This window comes from Miniopterus schreibersii (assembly GCF_964146895.1).
Source record: "Miniopterus schreibersii genome assembly, chromosome: 7".
Classification (NCBI taxonomy): domain Eukaryota; kingdom Metazoa; phylum Chordata; class Mammalia; order Chiroptera; family Miniopteridae; genus Miniopterus; species Miniopterus schreibersii.
The window spans coordinates 57,897,548-57,915,031 of record NC_138108.1 but is presented as its reverse complement, the minus strand read 5'-3'; the positions used below and the strand labels follow the sequence as shown (position 1 = coordinate 57,915,031).

The 17,484-nt window shown below is 35.1% G+C and overlaps 1 protein-coding gene across 3 annotated transcripts; it reads right to left on the bottom strand.

The window, feature by feature from the left end:
- Positions 1-516: 516 nt before the first annotated feature.
- On the bottom strand, positions 517-16,197 carry MMADHC (metabolism of cobalamin associated D). Of its 3 annotated transcripts, none has more exons than XM_081142956.1 (8): positions 16,108-16,195; positions 15,539-15,598; positions 10,829-10,973; positions 9,336-9,553; positions 6,386-6,491; positions 5,676-5,806; positions 1,955-2,041; positions 517-1,038 (listed from the first exon to the last, which is right to left on the bottom strand). In XM_081142956.1, exons 2-8 carry the CDS (start codon positions 15,545-15,547, stop codon positions 844-846), a joined length of 891 nt encoding a protein of 296 aa, XP_080999082.1. In that variant the 5' UTR covers positions 15,548-15,598; positions 16,108-16,195; the 3' UTR covers positions 517-843. The 3 variants fall into 3 exon arrangements, with proteins under 3 accessions (XP_080999082.1, XP_080999083.1, XP_080999081.1); XM_081142957.1 differs by having other exon boundaries at positions 16,044-16,158; XM_081142955.1 differs by lacking the exon at positions 15,539-15,598 and having other exon boundaries at positions 16,108-16,197.
- Between the last annotated feature and the right edge of the window lie 1,287 nt (positions 16,198-17,484).

Below are 17,484 nucleotides of genomic sequence, written 5' to 3'. Positions count from 1 at the left end.
CATTTGGTAGAAGTTACTTGTTCTCCTTAGATTTGTCTCTATTTCTATTGGCAAAGCCTCAGCAATGCAAGGTGACTTTTTTTAAAAGTTCACAATGCTGTAAAAACTAGCTGTCACAAATGAGACATTGCTGTAATGTACTGCAGTTTGAATCTATTGCTAAAATTGGAGATATGATTTAACAGTTGAGGCATATTTTTGTCTCAAAATAATCTGTATTTATTTATTATAACCCAGGAGTTAAGAATCATTCTTCCAGTATGTGTAAGGATGAGATTTGTATGTCTTTACACAAAAAGATGTAGAATTATTCTTATTCCTCTTTTCCTGTATATACATTATTTCAAAATAATACTCAGGTACAAGAAAAAGGCAAAAAAAAATTAGGAAAAGTTAAATCTAGACTTTTCAGTAGCATTCATTTAAAAAAAACACTTTAAAAAGATTAATATTATAGTTTCTCAGGCGTCTTTAAGAACTACATTTTAAAAATACTGCAATGAAAAAAACAAATCATCATAAGCAAATGTATAATTTATTTTTGGAGATAATTAAAACTAAGTTTTTTCCAATAAAGGGGAGAAGTAACAATAGGAGATAATACCATAGTTACATGTTAATTACCACATTCTGCACAATGTGGATATGCTTAACATGTATTCATTGACAATATGAACTTCTGAGATTTAAAAATCACAAACCCTTGTCAATGTTGTAAATTCATAAATGTTGAAATAAATACCTAGAAATAAGTAAATTTTAAAAACTGAAGCCTTTGACAGTGTTTATAGAGCAACCCAAATGTTAAGTAGAAATAGTATAACAAATAAACCGACATTACTACTAGTTTCCACTTAATTTCTTCATAATATGGCTATCTGGTGTTGCATTCGTAAAGATACTTCCTACAACCACATGGGTTCCCCAGAGATTATGACGAATCACTTTACAGCAGCCAAGATCATCAACAGAGAATCCTAAATGTCGATAGCGTTCATCTGTTTCAAAAAGAGTATTGTTTGTATATGGTCCAAAAAACTGGAGGAAATAAAAAAATTAAGTATTTTCATTAGCAAGGAAGACAATGGAGCAATAATTTTCATGCAAACATAAACACATATCTATCTTAATACTCCAAGTATTTTAAAAATCAAATAATGGTCGCAGGAAATACCCAAGCTGCCCTAACACCTCTCCCCCCCATACTTGTGCATTTTGGAAATGTGAAATAAATGATCCAGCAAATTTCATGTTATCTAGAACCAAATGCATAACATTATACCACCTTTAAAGATGGAATACATTTTAGACAATCCTATGTAGCTTACCTTTATCATTTTCAAGAAAAGAAAACTAAGGTCCAGAGTAAGTTCTTAATTTTTAATTTATACTCTCTTACTTGACTTTGAGAAGAAATAGTATATATACCTATCTTAAGACTTAAAAAAGTTATTACTATTTTTATCCAAAAAAATCCCCCCAGAATTTAAAATGTGACAATGTAGCCTAGTTATTGTCAAAATATAACTTTATAAATACGAATTTCTAAAATGCTACTTTTCTAAATATTTCTTTTACCATCAATATTTTCTTAATTTGAAAAATCTTTTTCTATCTTAAACTACTGATAACCAATTTTCAACTAACAAACAGTAAACACACTACACTAATTCAATGTAAATTAAATGAGGGTAGAAATAACTTTTTATTATTTTTAATTAAAAAAAAATCCTTAAAGTGATAGAGAAATTTAAGTGTGAGTGATAGAGGTCCCTCCAAGTTGTGAATGCAACTGACTAATAGTGGCATATCTTCGGGTAAAACTGTGAGGTTTTAAAAATTCTTAAATAATCTATTTTTACCAAGATTATGGTTATAAACAATTTTGCAATACAGACCATTTCTACTTCAAATTATATAATCTGGCTTTCAAACTTTTTATTTAATTACTTACTGCCAAACCAGATGATGGGTCAATAAAGTCAGCCCAATAGCCTTCGGCTCGAAGAGCGTAGCATATTTCTTTAGCACCACTGATAAACTGCAGAGAAAAAGACAAACAATATGCTCAAGATAGCATGGCTACAGATTTTTATTTTTAATAAATTTTTAAGTAAATATATTTTGCTTCAGATAGAGAACTCAAGATTAATAAAAAATTAAAACCAATAAATTAGAATGTAAAGTCTTAAGATTATTTTAACCAGTCCAAAAGATTAATGGTTCATATAACAATTCCACTTTTTTCAAAAAGTCTAAATTGTGTATTGTTTCTCCTAAATTATTTCTTATTTTAGAAACTAATTCTAATTAGTTCTGTGCTATTAATTCCTGAATTCATCACAGTTCTGTACTATTAATTCCTAAATTTATCATGAATTATAGCTATAGTTGCTATTTTGTAACACAATGGAAATGTTGAAAATAAGATTAAAAAAAAAATATTCAAAATAAAAAGATCTGTGCCATTCATTAATTTGAATAAACATTGTTTAAAGTCATATACTTGTTTGTGTGCCTCCCTTCAAAAACACATCTATCCACTCAGAGTCATGAAATACTTCTGAAAAGGCATACAGAAATAATAGGATACATGGATGTGGGATATAGGGCTGCATACTTTTCATTATACACTCCCGTTTCTTTTGTATGGTGTGTAATCATTATATACCATGTGTATGTATCACCTATGCAAAATCTTGATCTCACCATCCTAAGTCCTATGATGTCTTTATTAGCTTTATCAGAAGTCTAACCAGTGAAAAAGACAATAACAAATATTAGGAACAGGTAAGAATGTTAAAAAAAAGGGACAGACCATAAATGTTTAAAAACAAGGGGGTACAGTTCCACTTCTAGCCATAACAGAGTAATACGTTCCAAACTTGTCATTTGCTGAAAACTATAAAACTGACAAAAATATATGACGCAACTATTTTTAGACCCTGAATAACTATGAAACAAAACTGTTATCTTTGACAGAAGGGAAACAGATGAGGTGCTCCTCATATTTTCCAATTTTGTCTGGGGACACCTTCTTGTCTCTTGCCACAGGGCAAAGAAGTGGATTCTAAGCAAATGATGGTGTCACTGTGCCAAAGAGGTAGAAAACAAGAATTATGGACCGCTGAAGCACCTGGAATTTGTGGGATAGGGTACTGGAAAAGAGGGAAATGAGCAAACAGGGATCCTGGTAGTCTGCAGCACAACTGATCCTGGTTCTATAGCCAAGAGCTGAGCTGTGTGTGCACATGGTGAGATTCTGCGAGGCCTAGCAGAAAGCCAGCTGAGAGCTAAATGGTGATATCATGGCTTGTGCAGGGCCAGGTAACATGGATTTCTGGCCCACGCAGAGTAAACAGACTTCGCTGAGCACCTCTGACTTCAGTTGAGATCCTCAAAAGTCAAAACCTTAGGAATATGGGCCATATCCTAAACAAGGGGTTAGCAAGCTATAACCCGAGGGCCAAATCCAGGGGGCTGCCTGTTTTGTATAAATACAGTTTTATTGGAACATTGCCATGCCTGTTCATTTATATACAGTCTATTAACAATACAAGGGGAAAAGTTGAGTAGCTTGAGACCCTTTGGCTCACAAAGCCTAACATATTTACTATCTGGTGGCTCTTCACAGAAAAAGTTTGCTAGCCCCCACTATAGAGGTATAAAACTTAAGCTAACTTATTTTCTCCCAATACTTTCTTATAAACTAATGAAAAACATTAAGATAATACTGTATTCTTTAGATTATCTAGATTATCTTCATACTTAATATTTACACTTATTGCTGTATTTAATTAATCCTTATAATTCTTAAAAATAGGAAAGCTACTGAATATGATCTAGTAAAGTCATTAGAATATAGCAGTATCATGCAGAGATGTGCTATATATAAAAACTGTACGGAGAGAAAAACAATGCAATCAAATGTTTATAAATGTAAACTGAAAGAATTCCAAATATCTCAAAAAGAACCAGTTTAAGTATTTCCCTTAAGATTTCTGTTCATCAACAGTAAACACTGACATCTGCTGGGAAAATACAGAATAGATTTAAAACATAAAACACACAATACCTACTTGGACAGTTAAATACACGTGACTCTAAAATAATCACTAACATATCTAAAATAGAAAAATCTTTTTCTTTTCATAGTCATTATAAAACTAAAGCATGTTATCATTTCAAAGCCCAGAAACTGGTTATAAAAAACTGACTTATAACTATAATGGGGTATCAAAAGAGGCTCAGAATCTTTAACTGGTCAAAAAACAAGACCAGTAATGCTATGCACATGTTGAGAGCTCTCTAGTGACTAAATGATAATGATGATAAGTATAAATTTAGTAGACAATCTTGAAATGTAAATAAAAAACGTTAATTGAGTTAATGCCTATTTAAATTTCAACTGTCTAAATTCATATCTCTATCAAGTCAGAAACAATGTCTTATGCCTCTGTAATTTCATTAGCTAGCATATAACTTGCTCATAATTGTTGCCTACTCATGAAATTCATTAGCAAAGAGCTCTATGTGGGACATTTAAGTACTATGATGTCATCATCATAAAACAGTTGTGTAAATTACAATACATTTTTTATAAATGAAGAGAATCACACATTCAACCCTAAAGAAAACATAAAATAATTCCTAACATTATCCTGCATGGAAATTAGTAAAGGTAATTTTTTGAACTATAGTTAGCTAAGATTCCCCAAGTGAGTTATTCCTAACCTGTCATACAGGCACAGGAATATTTCTTTCTGTCTTGCAAAGTCATTGATACACCCCAACATCAAACTCTTAGAGAAGTGATTATATAATTTTAAAACTTAAGACTTTAAGTTACCTCTTATCATTTCCCAGGTTGGTAAAAATGAAAAGAAATGCTAATATCCAAAGTAAGATAGGGTGAGAGCATGTACACTAAGACAATCCTTTTGGTGGGCAAACTGGCAGCATCTATCAAAACTTAAAATGAATATACCCCTTAATTTGGCAATTCCCTATTTAGAAATCTATAGATATGTGTGTGCATAAAAATATATGTACAAATGTATTCGCTGCCTGTAAAAGCAAGTTTGGTTTTCGAATTATAAGTTACTAAGAAAAATTTTAAGTAACTTTAAAAATTTATGGTTTACCCATGCAATGTAATACAATGTAGATTTTACAAATAATGAAATGTATCTATTGTAGCTATAGAAAGATGTCAAAACATACCCTCAGGTTAAAAGCAAAGAAAAAAAAAAAGTGGGTATATAGTTTAATTATTGCACTGTACATAGTTAACTATTTACTCCTTGAAGAAGGCTGGGGTAATTTTCACTTTTTATTTGACATGCTTTAAGGAGAGAGGAAGAGGCATGGAGGGAGAGAGGAAGACAGAGTGAACGAGAGAGATGGGTATGAAGAGTTTACTTTACTTTTTGTTTTTTACCCTATTTTCCAAATTTCCTAAAACAGACCCAAATTCAAAGGAATTAAGGCAAGGATCACAGAATCTTAGTTGTTCAAAACTGTGACATGTTATTTTTAGAAAAGATGTAAGCTCTCCAGTAATAAAATAAGTTAGCAGAGAATTAATAAAGGGTAGAAAAGACCCAGCATTTTAAAACGTTGGTTCATTCCAATTTAAATACGATTATAAAATTGTCACCAACTGAAAGACTTACCTTTTCTAAGAGTATTTCTCTTTCATTTTCTACCTCCTCACTCCAAATAGTCATATCATTCTTAGTTTTCTGTGTTACAGTCAGAATCATTAGTTTGTTGGTGGCCATTTCCGGAAACAGTGATTGAAAATCTATACATAAAATAAGAATAAAAATTCCAGGTAGAAAATAATTTGGTTTTTAAAAAGAGAAACAGTGCATAAAAACACTTCTTTAGAAAAACTATTAAGTTAAATTACTGTGGTACAAACTTAGGCTTATAAATATGTATTACTTTGGAAAAGGAGAGCAAACTTGATTCTGCTTCACTTTTGCTCCTATTGGGTGAACTGAAATATTACTGACAATTATGAAGGGTTACATATTATTGGTCTTATAATTTATTAAAGAAGTTTATTATTAAGATTTTTCTTACAATTATGTATCAGCTCATGAAATTATAGCTGTAATAATTATACAGGAGTGGAATGACTTCAGGAAAAGCTACAGGAAAAGTTATTAAAAATTCTACTACCCCTATCCAATGGCAGTATGTCAGGGGACATGTGAAAGCCTCTATCTTGGCGACACCATCATTTCCTTCCAGACATGGCAAAATATTAAGTAAAACACAAAGCATTACAATTCCTATGGAGCACATTATTCAACACATTAAAAAATTAGTGACGTTATCTAATATACATTAGTGTAAAACGAGTAGCACAACATACCTCTTCTCAGCAATTCTGGACATGTTTGGATTGCACACTCCACTTTGGCACTTTCAAAGTACGTTTCTGCACTGTTAATTTCTTGTTCAACAGGTGCATCATTACCCTAAGGGGAAAAGAAATATAAGTAAACAAAATCTGGAGTTCAAATAAAATATCCTGCCTGTTATGAACTTGCCTTCCCTAGAAAGTTTTTTTTAATAATCCTAATCTAACTATTGGTGGAGTAATAGGCAGTTTTTTCTTATACACTCGAACTTTTCTCTATGATGAATACAAGATCTGAAAATTCTAAAAGAAAACTGAATTAAAAAAACATGAATGTATAAATATACTGATATAGTAAAACTTGGTATGAATACAAGTTGGCTAAAATAGTAACTAAAACACCGTAATTGTCTCATACAATGTTATCTCATGATATTTTGTGACATCTAATTATCCTTTCTTTTCTTTCATTCTGTAGTCTGTAAAATGGGGATAACAACACTAACTTACAAAATAAGGGGACTAAATATACCGCCTCTCCTATAGGAAGAGCTTAGAGGCCTTTATTCAACTGAAATTTACTGGGCACCTACTATACATAAGAAACTATGACAAGAACAGGCACTACAAAGGTAAAAACATCCAGTCTTCACAATTAGGTATATCAGAGCTAGCAGAAGAAAAGTAACAGGACCAAAGATATGCAATCCAATAGGAAAAGTCCACAAAGTTACGAAGAACATCTTCTAGCAGTATAGGTAGGGAAAAAACTTGCTTTGCTGAGAGAAATCAGGAAAAGTTTGAAATCATCATATTTGAGCTACATGTTAATTGATGTGTATGTTTGATAAGTAAAAAATAGATGAAATATAGGTTAGAGATTCAGAAGGAAACAGTCCAGCAAGAGATAATAACAGTGCAAAGGCATTCAATGGTCAAAGAGAATGGTGTATTTAAAAAAAAAAAAAAAGTATGCTCTGATTGGGGCGCAGAGAAAGTAGGAAGTAGTGGAAGGTAAGCTGGGAAAGATAAGGGTCAAAACTGTAGAAAGCCATTTATGCCACATTAAAATAGCAAGATAAGATATAAAAAGCTAATGCTAGTATTATTGCAGAGGCTATATGGTTATGAAAAGAAGGTATAGACTAGTAAAAGCCAACTTATTAACCACTTGCTGCTTTACATACACTTTCACATTTAATCCTCAGAATTTTGTGGGTGGAGATTATTATTATCCCCATTTTCTATATAAAGAGACAGAGGCTCAGAAAGGTAAGTAATTTTCTCAAGGTCACAAAATTAAATGGCAGAGCTAACCTCTGAGCCTCGATTTATCCTTTCTACATAGTCCATCATACTATAATGCCTCTAAGAATCTAGGTAAGAAAAGACATCCTGGAATTCTGGCAATATTAGTGAAAATTGAAAGGGCAGAAATAACTTAAGAGCTACTTTAAGAGAGAAAAGCAATGAGATTTTATTACTATTTATGGGGGTATGATGGAGAGAGGAGTCAAGGTTGGCAGTATAATTTTTATCTTGCGACAATAGGACGATAGCTAAGTCATTTATACTCCTGATTATGTAAAAGGACAGGTTTTGAGGAAAAAAAAGAACCAATTCAGTATTAGACATGCAAAGTCTGGGGACTTGTGAGATATCCAGACGTTGTTTGACAGGCAGACAGAAATATAGAACCAGAAATATAAGAAATAGTAATACTAAATTAGGAATTATTACAACACCACCTGTGAAAGGAAGCCAAGGAAATAAGTGGTCAGGGAGTAATTTAAATGAAAAGATGAACAGAAATGTATGGGGAATATCATGTGATTGGTAGACAGAGAAGGAGCCAAGAGTACTGAGAAGGAATTATCTGAGATAAAAAGTCAGGGGAGGCCAACAGTGTCCCAGTATTAGGTTATCTGATATAACTCATAATAATTGTAAGGGGTTGTTGCTTTTAATAATATGGTTTTGATAAGAACAAAACAAAATAAAACATTAGCCTGAAACTATGTAGAAATGTGAAAAATGACAAAAATCAGGGGATTGACAGAAACCCTGAATTGCACATAGCTTTCCACTTGATTGGGCAACGAAGCAATGCCAGTTTAAAAGCATTCACTATGCAATAGCAGTTTAAAAAATTCATTTAAAAAATTCCCAAGCCTAGCCAGGCGTGGCTCAGTAGTTGAGTATTGACCTAGGATCCAGGAGATCGCAGTTCGATTCCCAGTCAGAGCACATGCCTGAATTGCAGGCTCAATCCCCAGTTGGGGGCATGCAGGAGGCAGCCGATCAATGACGACTCTCTCATCATTGATGTTTCAACTCTTTCTCCCTCTCCCTTCCTCTCTCTGAAATCAATAAAGGTATATTAAAAAAACAGCAACAAAAAAATTCCCCAGAAATTGTATTTAAAAAAAACCACAAACCTACTTATAAGTTTTCCCTTTTAGATTATTGTATCTGAAGAATTTCAGAGTTCTCAAAATTTTCTTAAATTTTTAAATGGCTAAAGGACTACAGTAGGAATTTAGTCCACATACAAATAATTATAGTCAAGTCCTTAACAGTCAAGTGTACTGGAAAACTGAAAGAATGAATACGCTTCTTACAATTAGGTACGAATAATTACAATTTATAAAAGTGAAAAACAGGCAATCTAAATTTTCAGTAATATAGAAATAAGCAAACTATATTTGATGAAATAAGCAGTTATCAAAAAAGACATTTTTGAAGAATTAATTACCTAAGAAAGACTGTAATCTAAAGTAAACAAAATAGCAAACACTACATAGAGGACAATGCCGAGTTTAAAAAATCTATGTTGTTTTTGTATATATTGGAATTAAGTATTTTTCTTTTACTTTTTTGATGAAAGTAATGTTTATAGTAATCAGAAATTAATATAGCATTAATAATTATAAAAACAGAATACATAATATCAACAATTTACCTGAAATTCATTCACATATTGTGCCATCACAAACTCATGTCTTTCACTTGATAAAGGTTCTGCTAGAACATCAGGTAAAGTTTTATGAACCTGGCTTTTCTTCTGTGACATGGTCCCATTAAGGTGACAATCAAAACCTATGTTCCCAGGAAGCTGAAATCTTTGATCCTGAGGTCCAAATGGTCCCATTATTTCATCCGGCCATATTGTTCGAGAGCCTGAAGAGAAACAACAAAATGAATTATTGTGTCCCTAACAGTCAAGTGTACTGGGAGACTGAAAGAATGAATGCTCTTCTTAGAATTAGGTGTTTTTTACCTAAATGACAGATTTTTGAAATTTGCTTTACTATGTGAATATAAATTAGTTTCAAGTCATTTCCAAATTACTAAACAAAGCAACCAGCTGTCAGCTCTCAAGTAAGTCCATTATTAGGAGAAAGATTCAATAAAGTACTGTAATCCACATTATATAATGCTTGATAGTTATTAAGAAGACCATAGTAAATCTTTACTGATACTGAATGAAGTCCAAGACACATTACAGTAAAAGAAAAAGCTAATTCAAAGAATAGCATATATGACATTTATTTTTAAATCTTATATATTTATAGTTTTAAATTCAGAAAAAAAAAAAAAGATCTAAAATGAAACATACCGAACTTAAAACAGGTGTTACACTTGGGGAGGGGCATGGAGCTGTTATCTGGTGGCACAAAACATTAATGGGGTGGGAAAAATCTTGTATACACCATGTGACATAATGCCCTGGGAAGGCTTACATTACATTGTAATTAACACATTACAAGAAAAAAAAGATTCCATGCCCAATCCCTTTAGGATACATTATGTTAAGTTCCTAAGAGCCCTCCCTTAATATTTTAACATGCATTATAAACCTCCAAGGCAGGACTGTGGCATATGACACTTCTCAAATTTACCTAATCACATACCTTAAAAAAAAATTTTTTTTTTAGACCTGGAAAAATTTTCATAGCTTGGGGACAGTTTGGGAACTGCTACTTAAAGTAGTGGGAACAACCAAGGTTAATCAAGGAAGTAAAAGAATTAAAATGTTTTAGATGATTAATATAATAGTATTATGCAAAATGGATTAGAAGAAGCAGACTTTGTAGATTGTGGGTAAGTTACTGACTTAAACATTTATATATAAAAAGTGCCAGTTATATTTAAGAAATTCAGCAAAGAATGGCAAAAAGTAGTAACAGTGTCACAGGATTAAAAGATTTGTTTCATGTATGTGTTTGATGATAGAAAGAAACTAAAGTTTAAGAAACTAAGTTTCAGAAACCAATATAGATTCTTTTTTTTAATGTTGTAGCTTTCAGATATATTTAGGCAGAGCTCTAAGTCCATATTCAATGGGATAAACTCAACTTTAGAAAATCTGTAAACATCAAAAAGAAACATTATAGAAAACACAACTCAAAATGTTTTGAAACAATTATAAGTAAAGCAATAATTTTTACTTACATATATCGGGAGGTGCAGTTGCCACATGAGACTCATCAGAACCTGAAGACCCTGCAGTTGAAAAGGCTTTGGGATTGGAAACCCTTTTAACTAAAGAGTAAAATCCTGGAAGATAGGAAACCAGTCTGGCTCTGTTACAGAGCACCTACAAATGACACAAAATTTTAAATTATTTTTTCTGGATAGATAACATCTGGCAAATCATCACACTGTAATGTATCTTTTAAAACCAACATTTATTCTACTACTGAGTACCTACCATACGAAAAGCCTTATGTATAATTCAAAAGATAAGCACAAATATTAAAACAAATAAACAAACAAACAAGTAATGAGTTAGTTTGGGTAAAGGTATATGGCTTTTCAAATAAAGGCCAGAATTAAGAGTGCTACATAGAGAGAATGGGAACCTCTCAAAGTTTCCCTATTTAGCAGCAATAAAAAGGTAGTCCAACTAATAAGAGTCTTCTATTCGCAAAACACGGAACTTTCAAAACCTTTCCTAGGATCAAAACCTGTTTATTTTCTAACTCTTCTTTTCTTTTACTGCTATAAATTGTGCCAATTATCTCCCATGCCATCTTTCCTCTCGATTTTATGACAATGTCCACTTTCTTCCATTTTAGCCCATCTTTGTGGTACATCTTCTGTTCCTAAGTTCATTTATTTGACTCTGAGGTGTTACAATGAACGACTGTGTAAATGCATACATTTTTAGAATACTCAGGTCAGAATAATTTAATGCAGGGTTTGGAAAACTAAGGTCACATACAGCCTGCTGTTTGTTTTGGTAAATAAAGTTTTATTGTAACATAGTCACACCCATTTACTTTTGTATTGTCTATGGCTACTTTCACACCGTAATGGCAGAGTTAAGTAGTTGCACAGACACTCTTGGCCCACAAAACCTAAAATACTTACTATCTGGCCCTTTACGTTAAAAAAAAAAGCCAACTCTTAGTTTAGAGGAAAAATATTAGGAATAAATATCATGTCATCCGTAAATGCTATTTAAAATTTTGAATAATTAAAAGACCTTTGAAGGAGCAGAAAATTAGTTACAGGGAGGATATACTAGGTTTTGTAGAAATAGTAGAAATTTGAAAGTGGCATTTCAACAAGCGACTTCAGGAACCAAGGTATGAAGCCATAAAATGTATATTCAAAGAGTTTCAAGCTCAGTGAGGGAGGATGTAACAGCGCAGTAAAAAAGTCTTGAAAGTTACCTTGTGGGCAACTACAAAAGGCTTTATATTTGACACAGACAGTAAAGGGCCTGGAGTAAACAGATAGAAATATGGGATACTTACAGAATGTACCACAAGGGCAACATAAGAGAATGGACTGGGTGGAGTTAGAGAGGGGGTATGGAAACTAGTTACCAGGATGTTGAAATAGTCTAGCCACTTGATAATCGAGAATCATTCTTTTCCCTTTCACACAGTATTCTGAAATCCAACCCAAATGTTCCTTCTGACTTTATTTCTTACTGTACGTACGAGAGAACTCCTAACCGGTCTTACAGTCTCTCTGACACAATTTCTTACTGATTTTACCCTCCCTTCCCTTACTCCACTCTTTAGTCTCATAAAAGTATCTACCCCACATTTCCCGCATTTGTCTGCCTTCTTTTACACCCGCCAAAAGATTTCTTCTGCTAAAATGCTCTTTTCCCTCACATTCTAAGCCTTAAACGTTCCAGGTCTTTTTTAAAGACCTGGAATAGAAGATTCTTTTTGTCTCCTAAGTGCAAGGCATGTCTCCAGAGCATTTTTCCACCTGGAAATTTAAGCATGCTCCCTTGGGTCTGTCCCTAACCTGCCCAAAGAGACAAAAATTGTAATTAGGCTTTTTACCCACTAGGCAAACTCAGGCTTTTGGGTGTTTCTCTAATACCATAAATTTACCTGTACAACTTAAGACATTTAACAGGTTGAATATGCCTCAGGATCTAGAAGGCAATTTAAAATCTCAAAAATATTTGAGTAAAGCTTCAAAATAATGAGCGTCAATAAAAGATGAGCTGAAAGAGGCAGTATCAAATAGTAATCAACAGTGTTAGTTACTATAGGCCAGGTCCTGTGCTAAGTACTTCATATGTACTGTTTTACTTAATTTTCCCAACACTTCTATACCATTATTAACATTAGTTTAAGTAGGATTATTAAAATATTATTTGTGATCCTTCACATTCACAATGCTTCAGAAGCAAAAACAAAAGGAAAAGGAAGATTATCAAAATTATTTTGGAAATTGCCCAATATTATTAACAATTATTTTAGCCTCTTAGTACCAAGGCCACTAGACTCCGGTTTGATTTTTCTTGATGGTAAAACCTTTTTCAAAAGTTATATAATAAATTGTGAGTTTCGTTCCTAGTCTAAAAAAATCTAATTGCTAAGTTTCATTTTATTGGCAAAATAAACCAATATTTAATTTGTGCACTGAAAGAGATAGCTGATGACAGTATTAGTTTGTTTCATACTTTTACCCTTTAACCTATATGATTCTTAAATCTTTTATTGTGGAAGTGAAATATTTTGTGGAAACCTGACAGATTTGATGACAATGGGTCAGCTGGTGAATACAATTATTAAAAGTTGAAGCCAATAAAATAGCCCCAAAATTAGAATAGCCAGTTTATTTTGGTTTGAGGATAAGTGTATTTTATACGTGACTAACTTCAAAGAATCCTACGACTCTAGAGTTGGAAAGATGACAAGCTATTAAGATTTAATTTTAAAATCCTTATTAGCATATAAATAGAACAGTCTTTTAGGCATATCTTCTGCCTAAGTTCTGTTTTTGGTCATGTGAGGAGAAAAATGGTCTATATCAAAGACTGAAAACTGGTCATCTATGAAACACACCCATATGCACCCACATACATTTTTGTGTGGTCCACAGTGATATAAGAAATTTGAACTGGATACCAACATTCAGAAATTGTGAGATTTCACATAAAAGGTCCAGAATTTTGGCTGTTCTAGAAGAATTGGCAGCACTGGATTCACATTCCCAGAAGGCATTAGTTAGCAACCAATCACTGTAGCTACCAAGGCTGCCCCCTTTATATCAGAAATGGGTATTTCAGTTTGTCAGAATCCCTACTAAGGCCTCTTACTTTACCTGTCTAGCCACTGAAGCATGGACATTTATGATCCTTGCTATGTACGACGCTAATAAACTGCTGAAGACACATACACCTGCATATTTCATTACTAATGTCCATTCAGCATTTACAATGTATACAAACTAACACAGAATTTTTAAAGTATATTTGAATATTAAAATTAAAATTTATTTTATATGACCTTCTAACAGTAAGAGGATTTATAAAGTAGCTTTCAAATTACTTATCCTATTGAACTAATTTATAAAGCCAGGTCAAATATCAGCAGTCTAGTCTAATTAATGCCTCTCCTTTGAGAGTACCACATGCTTTTTGTAACATTCCCTTTCTGTGGTTACGGCTAAGTAAAAATTCACCTTAAAATGTGGCCAAGATAGTGGTCTACTTTTATAACTTGTCCCTGTAGTCCCATCATTAGACTCTCACTTAATATCTCAGGTTCAATTACAGAAATATTATCCTGAGTAATTGTTGCCATACTAATCTTCCTCACACACAGCTCTGATTAAATCATCATGATTTAAAGAATAAAATCTAAATTACTGAGTTTGGCATTCAAGGCTCTCTATTACTTCATCAGAATTCTACAATCCAAACTTATTTCCCAGTCATTTCATCCACATGTCTTATTCTCAGGAAGGCAAAACGGACTTCTTGGTTTCTGAAAAGGGGGGGTGTCTTTGAACATGCCTCCTGCTCTTCCCACCCAAACCTTAGATTACCTAAAAATCCCATTCTTCTTTCACAAAACTCAAGTTAAACGCTTCTCAGGTTAAGCGATCCCAGGTCCCTACTTTCCCCTCTCCACAAAGCTGAGTCCGAGCTGTGAGCTGTGCCTTTGTGCGTGTAGCTTTCAAAAGATCACTTCCTACTTTTATTGCGGCTGTTTTCTCATTTACGCGTTACGTCCGCTCCTATATGAACTCCTTATGCTAGGGTGTGTCTGATTAATAACTGGGAAGTGACAGTCAATAAATGCCTCCAGTCTGGGTGAATAACATCTCTTGCTTTCGTTCTGTAGGATTTGCAAAGTTACTTGCTGTACTAAAACTGCTACAAAACCTTCAGCCTGGCTAACAAAGAAATAAAAAAGGTTTTAAAAGCCATTCTTCAAGCTACCTTCGAAGCATACCAACCTTAATTTTACACCACCTCCTTCCCCTGACATTTCCCACACACTAAGTCAGCGATTTTCAACCTTTTTCATCTCGAGGCACAAATAAACTAATTATTAAATTCTGCAGCACACCAAAAATATAGATTTTTTGCCGATCTGACAAAAAAAAAAAAAAAGGGTATAATTTTGATTCATCCACACTGGACGGTATTGGCTGTTGTCTTTTTTTTTCCTTCTGACAATCTAAGGGAAAAGAGGTCAGCGCCGCTGACTAAACAGTCAGGTGTTGCCTGTTTTAAAAATTATCGCGGCCCACCTGTGGAAAATCGCCGCACTGCGTCTAAGCACGAAAAACATTATGCCACCAACGCCATCTCAAAACCCGGCCCTCCAGCTTCTCCTAACAAGTTCCCAAACTAGGATTTTACTATGCTGCTTCTTAAGGGGCTAATTTACTCACATTGGCCATTTCTGGCGGAGAGGACAGACGCAAAATATCTTTCTTTTCGTAAAGTTACTCCTGGGGAAGGACAAAACAAAACAGGCTAGTGAGGGATTAAGCTTCAACAACAGACGCTCGGGTAACGTCCCCTATCTCTTCCTGCGTGTCCCTGGGTCGCGACGGGGCCAAAGTCCCCGCTCCGCCCGCAACCCGCGGGGCTCCGCGCTCGCCCCCCGCCCCGCCGCGCACAGGCCCGCCCGGGAGGCCCGCAGCTCTCAGCCCTCGGGCGGGCGCCCGCAGAAAACAACTCGGGCTGGACCCGCGCGGGCATGGGCAGCCTGCGGCCAGGACACGGTCCTGAGGGTCGATGCAGGTATTTTCACACAGGTCAGGGCCGCCTGACGACGGCTCCCGACAAAGGTCCGAGTTGAACGGGAGGAGTGAGAAAGCGAAAAGAGTCTGAAGCCAGAGGGACGGGACGGCTGGGGACAGAGACACGGCCCTGTGGGAACAGGAGCAATACCGAGCGCTGTGGCCCGAAGACGGGCGAATTTGGAGGGGCTACCGCGGCCGGGAACCATCCATACCAGTGACCGCCGCCGCCTCCAGCTGTCCCAGACCCCGACTCTTCCCGCCGCGAAGATGGCGGCGGCCACGGCAGCGCGAGTAGCGCCTGCGCGGGCGGTAACTAGGCCGAAGAAGTTGCTTCCGAGCGTATCGATGGGAAGGAGCGCCGAAACGACGCTGCGCACGCGCACAGGAGGCCTGCGCCGAGCCGACAGTCCTTCGGATGGTTCGGAGCAACAATGTGGGAGGAGGAAGGGTGAGGGTGCGGGGGACGTGGGAGAGAGGCGGCGGGGCTCCCTGCACGGGGTCGGCATTCGTTTCGTTCCGTTTCGTTCATTAACTTACTGAACCATTTCGTGGATTGCCCTCGTCCCGAGATTTTCTCCCTGCCCCCAGTAAATATAGCCTTCTGTTCTTTGTGTCTTTATTGTGCACGACTCACTGTTTTTGAGCATAGGGCGCTTACGTTTTTCTTTGTGTACCAGCCCTTAATAGGCTCAAATAGATACAGTATTTATAAATAGTGTATAATTTTTATTTATCATTTTTTAAAAATTCAATTAATTAAAAAAATGATTTAAATAATTTAAAATTAATTTTTTAAAATTAACTTTATTCATACTGATATTTCTAGTTGGGTTGTATTGGATAAATTAGTCCCTCTATGCTTTTAGTTTTCTTCTAAAGCAGGAGTAATAATAGTGCTCTCCTCGCAGACTGTTTGAGAAGATTAAATCAGTAAATATATAGATAATACTTGTATAGTAGTATCTGTGTGTGTATGCGTGCCTAGCTTGATTCACAGAGGGCCTCTGAGAAGAACCACTGATCTCAGTGGTGAAGTTACTTACAACTCCTTATTTTTTCATGTCTCATGCTTTCTCCTTCGATTTGGCCTGCTTGTCCAGGTTATAGAACAAGATCTCCGGTGTAATGATGATTACAAGTTTTTTGAGATCGGGAACCCTGTGCATTCATATTTGCCAGGATAGAAAATCATCCCTCAGGTACGGGTGGGAAATAAAAGGAGTCAGTGAACAATAGTCTGACGGGTGGCTGTCAGGAATAACTTCATAAGCAGAGGTGATGCTTGAGCTGTATTTTGAAAGATGAGTAGTTATTTGCCTGAGTGTCAGGAAAAGATGTAGAGGGGTGAGGACATTTCAGGTAAAGGAAGCAGTGTGAACAGAGAGATGGAATCCAAAACACGATGGGCAGTTAGGGAGACCCACAAATAATCAAGAGATTGAGTTGGGACTTGACGGGCCAGATTATAGTCAGCCTGCAGTGCAATACTAAGGTAGATGTAATCCCAAAAGCAACAAGAAGCAACTCGGCAGATTTAAGCAGAGTGATGGCATTATCAGATTTGTCTCTTGGGGAGATCCTCTGGCTTC